This window comes from Theobroma cacao, chromosome 9, assembly GCF_053813885.1.
Source record: "Theobroma cacao isolate CCN51 chromosome 9, ASM5381388v1, whole genome shotgun sequence".
In the NCBI taxonomy this organism is placed as follows: Eukaryota; Viridiplantae; Streptophyta; class Magnoliopsida; order Malvales; family Malvaceae; genus Theobroma; species Theobroma cacao.
Genome location: NC_142647.1, coordinates 48,068,335 through 48,081,464, shown reverse-complemented (window position 1 = coordinate 48,081,464; position 13,130 = coordinate 48,068,335). Strand labels below are relative to the sequence as shown.

The following is a 13,130-nucleotide window of genomic DNA, read 5'->3' as shown; positions in this document are numbered from 1 at the left end:
GTTCTTCCCCCTCCCAGATGCAATTGCCTTTTTCCCTAACAGGATCTATATGTTCTATCACATTAGCTGCTTTGTTTTGTACCTACATAAGCGCCTTTGAATATGAAACATGAAATTCTCCAAGATGCTATTAAATGTTAACCAGATTAACACACCAGAAACTTGATAAGGGTTCTTTTTATTTCACTTGATTGAGGTCTACATGTCAAGAATACCACACAGCTTTGTCTCCCATATCCATATTAACCATAATTGAGATAATTTCCACATGAAAGATAAGGGTTTAATTGTTCCTTGCGCTTAAACTAGTAGGGAAATGGAAGATAAGGACATTTATGTTGGCCGTTTTCAAGGCTGTCTCATAACAGGTCAAAATGCTAGCAGTCATACAACTATCTACTATCAAAGTTGGGAAAGAGACAAATTTTATTTCAAAGATCCACACTGTTTACATGTTCCAAAGAGAATGGTGAAGGCCCACCAAATATGTATGTTCTAAGATCTAAGCTCTAACCGTTGTCTCAACAGAAACCTTCCCAGAATACCGGATGTTCTCAGCCTTTTCATCTGCTTCCCAGAGCTCCGGCAATGCTTCTCTGATATTGCGAATGCTCTCCAAGGCATAATCCACACCGTCCGTTCGCTGAGAAGTTCCCACCTATTGCATATCATGGGAAACCAGTGAGGAAAACCATTCTCAAACCAATTATGGAAGAAGGCAAAACCAAACGGAAAAATCACCAGGCAGCAGCAAATTTGTTTGTTATTAGATATTCAGTAGCTTACCCACACGGTGTGAAGGCCCATATTTTTACCAGACTGTAGATTGCGGTTGCTGTCATCAAAGAACAACTGCAAAAGCAAGACATCATAACATCAGTAGGAGTTATTCAAAATCACTACAAAAGTTTTTAGACTCAATTGGATAGTCTGAAAAGTAAAAAGTTTAATTAATTTACCGTTCTCTGGGGGTTGATGTTGGCAATCTCGAAAACTTGTTCAAATGCTTTTTCAAATGGTTTGCAGACAACTGGAGTACTTGGAAGGTCAAGGTGAGAATCAGGACGAGCACTGTAGCTACTGATGTCAAAAACTCCGGCTTTTGAGAAGAATCTTGCACCATCAGCAGAAGAGTTGGCTTTGTTTGCGGGATTCAGAGTCTCAAAGCATATAATCCCTTCGAAGCAGTCCTCCAATCCCAACCTGTTAAGCACCCTGGCAGCATGGTTCTTATCTGCGTTCGTGAAAATCTGTATACAAGACCAGAACATAGTCACAAGAGAGGCTCTAGATGATCACAAATGGTAATTCATATGGAGGGCTAGGATCTTACAACTTTCCGAATAGGCAGGCTAAGCAATAGACTCCTTAAAACAGGGTCAGGTTTTAGCATCGTATAGGGCAATCTCCCATGAACAAAACTGTAAGACAAGAATAAGTAAGAACCATATACCATGTATAAACTCATCGAAAGATAAAAGGATGAACGCTAGAAAAATCTGTACCCGTGAAAATCATCATAATCAAAGTCGTAGCCAATAGCCTGGAGAAGAAAAAAAAAACTGTCATCTTTCTATAGTTTAAACATTCTCAAAAGAGCTTCATATTCAAAAGAATGTTATGATAACCTTTACCTTTAAACCAGCCATTGTTGTACCATAATACTTGTACAGTGAAACACATAATTCATGAACCTTTTCCTCCTCTATTCCAAGCGTCTTGAGCATATATTCTTGAAAAGGGTATCCAGAAAAAAAATTATAAAAAAAAGGTTATGAATTCCAATAGGAAGCTAACAAATTGTCAAAATAATGAGACCCTTCAACACAACAGTAACAATACCTTGAATGTTCTTGGTAACTTCCCTTGACAAACCAGAAGTCAGAGGATAAAGAGTGTCATCTAGATCTGTAAGTTTGTTTACAATGGTTCAAAGCAAAAAATGAAACAAATTATAACGATTAGTTTAGAAAAGTTTGGATTTTTACATATTAAGAGATGTATGTTACAAAAGAAAGATAGGAAATTTACCAAACAAGAGACATTCATATTTTGGGTCAATGGCCTGATTGATCTGATCTTCATATTCCATTTTTGATCTTCAAAAAGAGTTGTACCAAGAAAATAATTAAATTCTTCTATAAATTCAGGCAAAACCCAAAACAAAGATTCAAAAATCTTCAAAAATTAAAAAAAAAAATTTCCCATTTCAGGAAGGGAAGAAAAACAAACATTTTTATCAGCAAAATAGTTTTTGCATTGATGAAACAAACCCCAAATTCAGACACAGATTTCATCATTGTCTTAAATATCCAGATGACAGAAAACACATTGAAACATCAAATACGTAAACATTAACCAAAAGAAAACAACCTTAATCGACACGAAAGAACAAATGTAGCATCAAACAAACTCAAAACTCAACTGAAAAGAGAAGATGATAACAAGAACAAAACATGTAAAGAATCGAACATTACCAGATCCGAAGTAATCGACACTGTAAGAAAAACAGAACCTTTAAATCTTTTTGATTAATTAAAGCAAAAAAAATAAAGAAAAAAGAGAAGCAAGGGAGGAACAATGGCGTTTAAGAAGGCATTGAATAGTGGGGGGAGGGGTTAGGGAGGTCGTTTAAAGAAGCGTTGGGAGAAAGAAAAGAAACGGAGACAAACACAGAAAGGGCAGTCACGATCTAGAAGAAACTGCAATAAACGAAAACAAAAAAAGGAAGCTGACGTGGTGCAACCAAAACGTGACATGTTGGGGACTTCGATGCGTCCGATTAAAGTCGAACTGACGATGGGTTGATGTCAACACATGTTGCACGAAGCCGACACGGTTTGCCACATAAATCACCCATGACGTTTTTTTTTTTTAAAAAAAAGGTTTGCTTGTTTTATTAATATGTCACGTTACACCCTAATACACATTAACATCATGACATGTCATTAATTAATAATTAATTGTAAAAACTTTATTCATTATAAATCGCAAAAACAAAAAATTTGATTGAAATAATAATTTTTTTTAAATAATTAAATTTTTTTTTAAATATTATGCAAGAATAATACTTTGTTAAACATGTTACATATTTGATTCTTAACTTCAGGCCAGGAAAGGGAAATTAAAAAGTCTGCTTTTTCATAATGAAGTATATTTCAATTATTAACATTTCAGAGACAAGATAAAGTGGAGCAGATGGTCGGTGTAGCCCAGATTGCAGGACACGAAATTAAGAAAGGAAAAGTCCAAAGTTGCAGCGACTGAATCAAGAAAAGATAACTTTTTATTGATGGTTAAAGTGAAAGATACAAATTCCACATTGAGGACAAAAAGTGGCTGTGGAGACAAAATGTTAAGAGGGATAGTTGAAATTTTGTGAAATTTTGATTTTGACATTTTGCTGTTGATCAGGAAGCAGCTAGGCCATCACTGATGTCTGGATTGCAACCTCTCCAGAATACCTTACACCTTCTGATTTCTTGTTATCTGCTTCCCACAGCTCTGGGAGTGCTTCCCTGATGTTGTGTATGCTCTCTAATGCATAATCTGCTCCATTTGTTCTCTGGGAAGTGCCCACCTGCATTGGATATGAGCAAAAATCAAACTATCAGTTCTGCAAGAATCAGATAATACAAGTCTTCGTGGAATTATCTCTACATTCTGTAACAACTTACCAACACAGTGTGGAGGCCTATTTGCTTTCCTGTTTGTATGTTGCGGATGCTGTCGTCAAAGAAGAGCTGCAAAGAGGGAGAAAGGGTTGTTAGATCAAGAATTCATCAGAGCCTCGTTTATAATCCTAGAGACCTTAAATGAAAGCTAAATATACAGCCGCTGATTATTTGTGCAGAAATTTTCCTGGAGAAGATTTGATTTATCTTACTGTTTTTTGAGGGTTGATGTTAGCTATCTTGAAGGCTTGTTCAAATGCATTTTCAAATGGTTTGCAGATTATTGGGCTTTCTGGAAGTGCTGATTGGCAAGGCAAATTGGTGGCATCAAGAATTTTAGCACTTAAGGCTCTCAACTTCAAGCTGTCTTCTCCATCTGAAGTACTGCTTCCATTGATGCGGTTAAGTGTCTCAAAGCTTATCACCCTTTCAAAGCAATCCTCCAAACCAAGTTTCCTTAGAACTTTAGCCACATGGACGTCATCTCCATTAGAGAATATCTGTTTCAGAAAGGGAGGGAAAAGAATTCAATTATGATGACAAAAAGGTTTCCAGATGAATGAATAATTAGTTTGACCTTGTTTTGAGGCAATGAAACTTACAACTTTGCGAATTGGCAAGCTAAGCAAAAGACTCCTCATGACAGGATCAGGTTTCAGGTTCTCGTAGGGTAATCTCCCATGAACAAAGCTATGGTAGTCATCATAGTCAAAGTTATAACCAACAGCCTGCATATGAACAAACACAATAATACTCATTCACCGTCATCATAGTTTGGGAACCATTATAATCAACCGAAGAAGAGTAAGACTATACCCTGAGACCAGCCATTGATGTCCCATAATTTTTGTATAGCACACGATTAATCTCTGTGACTTCGTTTCCTTCTATTCCAAGCTTTTGAATCATGAATTCTGCACAATTGAAAGCAGAAAGAATATATAATATGTGTATGAAAGAGAAAAGGATACCCAATTAGCAAACCTATTGGGAACTAGAAAGTCGGGTATGCAATACCTTCGATATTCTTGGTGCATGCCTTGGACAAACCAGAACTCAGAGGATAAAGGGTATCATCCACATCTGACAGATAATATATTCAGAATTGTTAGTGACATATTTCAATGGTTTTCCAGTTTTGAGAATTACAAGGATCTGATACTGCAGAAAGACTTACCAAAGAGAAGACACTCGTATTTTGCTGCTGGAACAAGCTGATACTTGTTTTCATACTCCATTTTGAACTGAAAAATGAAAAAGAAAATTGAGAAAGCTGCTAATATCACAACTGTTTTTTTTTTTTTAATCTCACGGACAGAGTTAGCTCTATCAGCATCAATAGCATAGTATTATAGGTAAATAGCATGTTCTCCAAAAAGCTTGCTTCAACAGGGAGAGCATTGGAGGCAGCAAGAGGAAAAGAAATTGTTGGGCTGTTCTGCTGGAAAAGCCAATTCCATTTGCAGCTTTATTAAATGTTTCTGCCTAGATATATTTCGCAATAGAGTTTGCTGCAGCACCTGGCTGCAATCACAACCTCTCACTGCCAAATGTTTCCATGGCAACAATCGCAAAGATTTGCGACGACCAAAGTTACAGGTATCAAAAACCTGCACTTTGATAACCACTTGTTCATCAATCCAAATAGGTAGGCGCACACTGACAGATTGATCGGTGACCTCAACCAAACTTATCAGAAAATATTAGCAAAAGAACAACCATACCAACCTTAAGAACTAATAAGAACCTGAACTTGACACCTGAACGAAATGAAACCCCAAATAAACTTTGAACAAATTGGCAATGAGAATGAGAAGGATATATCAAAACTACAATGCGAAGATACATCACAAGAGAGTGCAGATGGGGGTTTATAAAGGGCAGAAGAAAGCCATAGAAATCAGAAACATCGTCAAGGAAAGAGACAGGAAACTCATATAATTCCTGCCGTTTGATTGGGTCCTGGAGTATGAAAAGAGGATGGGAGACCACTGACTGGTAACATCTTTTGACCTTCCAGGACAAAGTTGAGGACGACAGTTAAAACAAAGACCCCTTTCACAATTCTTTAGTTTTTGTAAGGGTTAGGTACAACCGTTTCCCTGCTCACAATCCCCCAGGTTTGAAAGAAAAAGCAGGAGCTCATTTCCAGGTCTTTGGAACTATAATTCATGTCATAAATGTTTCTGACAAATTGAAAACATTTTCCTTCCAGATGGAATTTGCCAACACTACTTAACCGCTAAGCAATTTTCACTGAATTTTGCCAATAAAATTTCCTTTTGCAAGCACAACGCTTGAATTACTTTAACACGTGTTTTTCGCTTTGAAGGATTAACTTACAATTTGTACGTATACATGTAACATGAATGTGCATTTCTTAAATGAATTATGAATAAAAAAAATGTGTCATTCATCAAGCATTTTCATAATGAATTATTTCTTCAACCCCTAAAATTAATTATCATATTCCATAAGCAATAATTGAGGCATACTAGTGTGAAACGGTTATGACTTAAAGGAAAGTATAAAAGATTTTTTAGGCATGGAATTCAACTAATTTTTCGTGTAGTAGGAATTGTTCTAATTAAGAGCATATTACATTTTCTTTTTAATTAGTTAAATTTTCCTTCCATCATTTTCTAGATATTGACACTTTTGTCAAGTTTCTACCCGAAATATAGAGGAATATGACTAGCTAGGCATGGGCTGCCTATGATGCGTTTGCCTTTCCATAATCTCATTAAGATAATAGAATCAGGGTTTAATCACGTGTTTGACTAATGAACTGAAATAGAATAATATAACACGTTTTATTTATATTTACTTATTCCTTTTTTATTATTAATAAAATTGTATTTACAACACGTTTGATGCTACAAGGAAGGAAGAATAAAACAAATTATCTTCACGCATCAGATTAGGTGAGGCTCCTCTTTAAACAAAACTAAGCCTTAATATAGCAATAATGCAAACAAGCTAATGGTACAATTTGGAGGCGAAAAAGGGAGAGAAGCATTCCTTCTAAGCTTATTAGGGATCCATGAAATGAAACGAGTAATGCCAACTTAAATGATATACAACTGAAGAAGATCATTAATGGCAATTGTACAAAGAAAAAAGAATTTGTGTTAAGCAAAAATCAGAAACAATTTGTGAACTTAATGTACAATAACAATAACCCCAATGATCAAGTGGGGACAACCTGAGGATCAAGGGGTGCTGATCCATCATTTTCCACACTTCCAACCTCTGGGGCTTGCATGCTCTTATTAGCTTCTTCTTCAAACCCTTGCTTAAATCTGTCATAGTTTGTAAGTTCACTTGATTTGAATGGTCTTTCACCCAAAACTCGAACCAAATCATCTTGGTGAAGAACTTCCTTTTCGAGCAACAACTCAGCAATCTCAGCGACTTGCTCTTTATGTTCCTCTACAAGTTGGACGGTCTTTTCATATGCCTTGCCTACCCACTTTCGAACTTCACCATCTATGATAGCCCCCGTCTTATTGCTATATGGCTTCGACATCTCAAATCCATCATCCCTTTGAGGGAAAGAGAGGAGACCTACCTTCTCGCTAAAACCATAAACAGCCACCTGGGCATAGGTCATCTTAGTCACCTTTTCCAAGTCATTTTGCGCTCCTGTTGATATCTTTCCCAACAAAACCTGATCATGAATTAAAAGAAGAACAAAAAAACTCAATATATATATCCATTGTCATTGAAAGACTGGATGCTATTTTCACATTTCATATTTAATTTTCCCTTTCCAGTTTCATTCACAAGGATGGGGAGCAAAAATGCCCCAATGATAGAATATTGGGTGAGTGAATAAATAACAACCATTGGGGGAGCATTCAAGTCAACTATTTTCAAGAATTCTTTTTCTCTATTTGCACCCCGCCCAAAGTCATATGGAATATTAAATTTGAAATTTACCTGTTCAGCTGCTCGACCACCAAGGGTCATGCAAGTCATATCAAAAAGCTGCTCCTTTGTCATGAGAAGGTTTTCGTTTGGAACATACTGGGCAAACCCAAGTGCTGCTGTTCCACGAGGAACAATTGTCACCTTCAAGAGGGGTTCAGCATGCTCCAGGAACCAGCCAGTAACAGCATGACCTGATTCATGATAAGCAACAGTCTTTCGTTCGAGTTTGCTTATTACCTGCTTGAAACACAGAAGAACAGGGTTATTAGGGTATAAGAAAATAAGAAGGCCACACACAAAAAGCTGATATAAAGTTATTTATCTTATCTCTAAACATAAAATGCAATGCAAAGATCACCATTACATATTAACGACCAGAAAAAAGGCAATGTTTAACTGAAACAAGTCGCAGTTTGTGTTTCCCCACTGACAACATACAAAAGTGAACATGAATAAGACTTCATTTCAATCTTCTCAAGGACAATAAATATACTGCCATCGATAGAAAGACAACCACAGAAAAGTAATTATTAGATTAATCACATAGACAAGAGATAATTACCCTGTTCTTTTTCTCCAGACCACCAATGATCCTGTCTATGGCAGCCTCAAAATGTTCCATCGTGACCTGTGTCCCTTCACTCCTTGCAGCAATTAGAGCAGCTTCATTACAAACATTTGCAATGTCTGCTCCAGCAAATCCAGGAGTGAGAGCTGCAAGTCTTTGAGAGTAAAATGATGGCTCATGATCAAGCTTTAGTTTTTTCAAGTAGATCTGAAATATTTGTTCACGTCCTTTAATATCAGGTTTATCTATTGAAATCTGACGATCAAATCGCCCTGGCCTCAATAGAGCTTTGTCTAAAATATCAGGCCTATTAGTACCAGCAAGCACAACTACTCCCGGAGTGGTTCCAAAGCCATCCATTTCTACTAGCAATTGATTAAGCGTACTTTCACGCTCATCATTAGAACCTGAGAAGCCTCCACGCCCTCTTGCTCGACCAATTGCATCAATCTCATCAATAAATATTATGCTAGGAGCACATTGTCTTGCTTCTTGGAACAAGTTCCTCACCCTGGATGGTCCAACACCAACAAACATCTCCATGAAATCAGAACCTGATATAGATAGAAAAGGTACACCCGACTCACCAGCAGTTGCTTTTGCTAGGAGGGTCTTTCCTGTACCTGGAGGGCCAACCAAAAGAGCACCTTTTGGAATTTTTGCTCCTAGTTCCTCATATTTCTTCGGGTTCTTAAGGAAGTGCACAAACTCCATGATCTCTTGTTTGGCCTCATCACAGCCAGCTACATCTTTGAAATAGACCTGGAGTGCCAGAAACAGGAAAGAGAGGAATATAACACTTTAGTACCATTCCATTTCTAGCAACATAAAGCTAAAGCAGCTCCATAAGTTTAGGTAATAAAACATTAAAAAAAACTGGAAATTTTTTCAGATTCAGGTGTTTCTTTTTAAGCACTAGTATAAGGAACAGAAACTAACCTTATTCTTGGAATTTTTATCCACTTTGGTTACATGGGCTTTCCCTATGTTGAAAATTCCACGGGCACCCTTACCACCACCTCCTCCAACACCCAATCCACCTTGCATTCTACGCCCCATAAATGCAAGGGTTCCAAGAATTAATAATGTTGGTGCAAACCTCATCAACTCCTGGTACCACATCAATTCAGAGACATATGTCACAGGAACATAATCGTGTGGGTCAATCCGTAATGCTTCTTGGGCTTCTTCCAACTTCTCCTCGAAAGACTCAACACTTCCAATATTGAAGTAGTATTTATATTGACCTCCGTGTCCTCTAGCGGAAGTACCATCAACAGGCCCTTGGACAACATCATCACTTGTTTGATTGTATGGTGTGCTTCTGACATACACTTTTGCAACCGACTTATTAGAAACAACTATATGGTCGACTAAACCTGGTTCTAAAAGCTTGTTTTTGAATTCTTGGAAACTAATCTGCAAGAAAAGAGTTCCACAGCATAGGAACAAAAGCTTAGAAAATAGATAAACCTGCCTATATTTCAATACCAAACTAATGTGGACAAATGAAAAAAAAAAATTTTCCAAACTGGTCAGTGATAGTATATACTACATCACATGGTTGAGTCAGATTGGTCCATTTAAAAGATTCTCAAGACAATATCACCAAAAGGATATGTCAAGTGAGTATGAGAAGTCTAAAACTGATCCCAAAAATGGATGAAACCCAATCAAGCATACAACTCAATTTTCAAGAAAGCTGGACACAGCTCCAAGACAAGCATGATAAGCAACTCAAGTAGTGCATATAGACTCTAGACAAGCAAGTAGCTTTACCGCGAATAGATTAGAAAAGGAGTTATCTTTCCTCATAAAGCCTCTCCATTGATTTAGAAATGCAATTAAAAAAAAAAATCAGTCCCATAATGCAACTTAGATGAGTTGAATGAGTTCAGTCTGGTTAAGTAACAAATGAAGCGCAACCACAAAACTTGAAAAGGTTCCCAATCCCAGCATTGAGTTAACTCATGTTGGTGACATTCAACTCAGTCCTGAGTGGCTAATATTTTTATCCACATAATTCCCAATTCCAGAATCCAGAAACCAAAACCAAATATATCACAAATGCAGATGCTTCAAAACATATTTTCCAATAAAATGATTTAATTAAAAAGGAGGAAAATACGGTAAACAAATTACAAAGTCCATACAAAGAAAACAAACAGGCTTTTTACCATATGCTTATATCATTTCTAATTATGACTCAAAATTCTATTACAATCTAATTCCTAACCTCAAAATATGAAAAGTCTTATAGCATTGGAAGGATAATTATCAAATCAAAGTCAAAGTTAACCCACATAACTATGCAGACAATCAAAAAAGCTGAAATATTTGGGCACCACTTACTTGTTGCTGCTCACTGGCACTCAAAGGAGAGTAAGAAAGTAACAGTGCAATCACTAACAAAGGGCTGATTAAATTTTGGAAAAGCTTCAGGAACATTTCCTGGAAATTCCCTTGGTCATCTGTGTTGGAATTCTCTGAAATTGGAAAGAAAAACAAAGTAAGAAGAATTGCAAAAATTCTTTGTAAGATATCTTGCAGGCAACCTAGAGGTAGATTTATAGACAATACTCCTACAAAGGAAAATAGCAAAAAACTGGTAGTCTTAGTACTATACTTTAATAAGCCACCGCAAACATAGTTAAGAACTTGCAGGGATGAGACAAACATCCTAGAAGAGATCATTCCATCCAATCTTTAAGCTTCTCATGTAACATTGATTGTAAAGGGAAAACCACATAGAACTACAGTCCAGAAAGATAATACTACTATTGTCTTCAGCTTTATAATAAATGGCACCACACTTCATTTTCTCCAATCCTAACTGTTCTAGGGACAGAATATCAACAGCATTTTTTCTCTTAGAAAAGAATTTAAAACCAATATCTTGGGAACATCTTCACAAATTGATTTTTCCACTCCCACATTGAAAAACTGGCTCAAAAAACAGATTTATAAACTGAAAACAAAGAGGGAGGGAGATATGTACTCACCTTTGGAGTCAGATTTTTGGTCATTTTGCTTTGGAATTTCCTTCTTTTCCTTAGGGTAAAAGTTCTCATAATCTGCAAAAAAGAAAATCATAAAAAAAACAAGAAGAAACGGTAACAACTAAGTTCAAACCAATGCAAATATAAAAATGCTAAACCCTATATCTTCATTAACTCATCAAATGTAACTATGGAAAACTCAATGTAAAAATCTCCAAAATGCTAATCTCTAAACTTGCTTAGCACTAAAGAACAAGCCATTTGCCTAAAACAATAAGAAGAATTTATTACATCTCCCTCCAAATTATACATTTTAAAAAGAAAATGATTCAATTTCGTTAGCAAAACCTTATAAAGGTAACATTCACTAACAATTAGTATTAAACAATTTATTACCTAGAATACTGAAAAACGAAAGAAAAAAAACAAAAAGGTGATATTGGCTTACTCTTCTTCTTTGGGGCTTCACTTGAGAAAAAGCGACTGATTCTAGGGTTAGCAAGAACGAAATTTAAATCTGATAAGTAAGCCTTGGAATTAAACTCCTTTGGAGCTCCTATCGAAGTTAAATAACCTCTCAAAAACCCTAATTCCCTATTTAGTCCATCTACGTTTCCGCTCAACCTTGGCGACCTCCCTCCGGAACTGCCACCGCCTCCGCCACGATACAACAAATTCTATTCAACAAATAAATTAAAAAAATAAAACTTAAAAAATTATAAAAAAAAAAATTGAACTAAGGAAATTTAATTGGAAAAAAAATAAATAACTTACCCTTGGACGAGAAGATCGGGGATATGAACGGCCTAGCTTAGAAAATATCATATTTTGATGATTTAAGGAATTAAAGTATTATTATGGTAGAAAAAAAATCAGATGATTACCAACCAAAAATGGATTTAATCAAAGAAACGATCTAGTAAATAACGTTAGTGCTTTTCTTTTTTCTTTTTTTTTCTTTTTTTTTGCTGTAGCAGGGTTTTGGGTTGGATTGAAGCTGGAGAAAAAAAAAAGCGTTTTGTTTGGGGAAGGAAGATGATATATACGGCTTGTTTGGGCGCGAGATATTTATGATTCTGTTAACGAATTTTCTTGGTCTGGTTTGTATTGTATTGAGGTCAGCAAATGCGCTAGGTTCTTATTCCTAGATTTCCTTGGCAAACAAGACACAAACAAGAGCCAGCCAGCCCATGGTTTCTGTACGAGACTTTGACAGTTGAAACTAGATAAAATGAATAAATACCTAATTAATTATTAACAAAATTTTAATTTGAAAAAAAAAGGAAGTACAGTTTTTTTTTACCAAAAACTATTGAACCATTCAAAATAAATAAATAAGATTTTGTTTTTTTATTATATTTAATTAAATTTTTATATTTTTATTTTTATTTTTATTTAAATAAATCATTATAACTAATGTTTGATTAATTGTTTAAGTCTAATATTCTTCAAGTCTTGCTTTCATGGAGTACTCCTTGGTTTGAGGTACAAGTTGAGCCCTCTCAATTCTTTTTCAATAAAATACAATGATTATCGCACACGATTCACCTTTTGATCAGTTAAGATAGACGTTTATTGGAGGAGAAGATCCTCGTTTCATGTTAGTTATGGCAAGGTGATGGAAAGGAGTGAAGTAACCTTCTAAATGTTTTTTTGTAGGTATGTAACCCAATTACTACATCATTGAATTTTGTTTATTTATGACCAGTTACGAAACACTCTCCGACAATTTTATTTAATAAAATAGAGAGATTTTGATCAAAATAATATTTGTTATTATTTATATTACGTAGTACTAATATAATATGATCATATAATATTTTCATTCGTTATATCAATACTATTTGATAGAAAATGACAAATGATCTTTTAAGGAACAGTAATTAATTAATTATTAATCAAGAATTATTTAATTTAAAATAAAAATATAAAATTTGATTAAATACAATGGAAGAA

The 13,130-nt window shown here is 35.5% G+C and overlaps 3 protein-coding genes across 4 annotated transcripts; all 3 read right to left on the bottom strand.

Annotated features, from left to right (window-relative positions):
• Positions 1–408: 408 nt before the first annotated feature.
• LOC18590661 (Haloacid dehalogenase-like hydrolase (HAD) superfamily protein) lies at positions 409–2,643 on the bottom strand. Its single transcript, XM_018126577.2, has 9 exons — positions 2,478–2,643; positions 2,032–2,099; positions 1,843–1,908; positions 1,635–1,732; positions 1,506–1,543; positions 1,334–1,421; positions 960–1,250; positions 787–852; positions 409–658 (listed from the first exon to the last, which is right to left on the bottom strand). Exons 2-9 carry the CDS (start codon positions 2,090–2,092, stop codon positions 503–505), a joined length of 864 nt encoding a protein of 287 aa, XP_017982066.2. The 5' UTR covers positions 2,093–2,099; positions 2,478–2,643; the 3' UTR covers positions 409–502.
• Positions 2,644–3,264: 621 nt separating this feature from the next.
• On the bottom strand, positions 3,265–5,564 carry LOC108663187 (uncharacterized protein C24B11.05-like). Its single transcript, XM_018126719.2, has 8 exons — positions 5,403–5,564; positions 4,852–4,918; positions 4,692–4,757; positions 4,491–4,588; positions 4,277–4,402; positions 3,887–4,174; positions 3,678–3,743; positions 3,265–3,580 (listed from the first exon to the last, which is right to left on the bottom strand). The coding sequence occupies exons 1-8, from the start codon at positions 5,520–5,522 to the stop codon at positions 3,422–3,424; spliced, it is 990 nt and encodes a 329-aa protein (XP_017982208.2). The 5' UTR covers positions 5,523–5,564; the 3' UTR covers positions 3,265–3,421.
• A 1,101-nt stretch (positions 5,565–6,665) lies between these two features.
• On the bottom strand, positions 6,666–12,366 carry LOC18590660 (ATP-dependent zinc metalloprotease FTSH 3, mitochondrial). Of its 2 annotated transcripts, XM_018128085.2 has the most exons (8): positions 11,949–12,366; positions 11,623–11,851; positions 11,178–11,249; positions 10,528–10,661; positions 9,115–9,594; positions 8,170–8,937; positions 7,617–7,844; positions 6,666–7,344 (listed from the first exon to the last, which is right to left on the bottom strand). In XM_018128085.2, exons 1-8 carry the CDS (start codon positions 11,997–11,999, stop codon positions 6,865–6,867), a joined length of 2,442 nt encoding a protein of 813 aa, XP_017983574.2. In that variant the 5' UTR covers positions 12,000–12,366; the 3' UTR covers positions 6,666–6,864. The 2 variants fall into 2 exon arrangements, with proteins under 2 accessions (XP_017983574.2, XP_088666124.1); XM_088809998.1 differs by lacking the exon at positions 11,623–11,851 and having other exon boundaries at positions 11,949–12,365.
• Positions 12,367–13,130: the final 764 nt, after the last annotated feature.

Bases quoted from the DNA above. Each gene is read 5' to 3' on its own strand.
- LOC18590660 (XM_018128085.2), bottom strand. From the start codon at position 11,999: ATGATATTTTCTAAGCTAGGCCGTTCATATCCCCGATCTTCTCGTCCA. The intron at 11,250-11,622 runs GTAAGCCAATAT...TCTTTTTTGCAG, and splicing joins TGAAGCCCCAAAGAAGAAGA to ATTATGAGAACTTTTACCCT. The intron at 10,662-11,177 runs GTGAGTACATAT...TTCCAATTTCAG, and splicing joins CCAAAAATCTGACTCCAAAG to AGAATTCCAACACAGATGAC.
- LOC18590661 (XM_018126577.2), bottom strand. From the start codon at position 2,092: ATGGAATATGAAGATCAGATCAATCAGGCCATTGACCCAAAATATGAA. The intron at 1,422-1,505 runs GTACAGATTTTT...CTTGTCTTACAG, and splicing joins GATTATGATGATTTTCACGG to TTTTGTTCATGGGAGATTGC. The intron at 1,251-1,333 runs GTAAGATCCTAG...TCTTGTATACAG, and splicing joins GCCTGCCTATTCGGAAAGTT to ATTTTCACGAACGCAGATAA.
- LOC108663187 (XM_018126719.2), bottom strand. From the start codon at position 5,522: ATGTATCTTCGCATTGTAGTTTTGATATATCCTTCTCATTCTCATTGC. The intron at 4,919-5,402 runs GTTGGTATGGTT...TTCATTTTTCAG, and splicing joins GGTTCTTATTAGTTCTTAAG to TTCAAAATGGAGTATGAAAA. The intron at 4,589-4,691 runs GTATTGCATACC...TCAATTGTGCAG, and splicing joins ATGCACCAAGAATATCGAAG to AATTCATGATTCAAAAGCTT.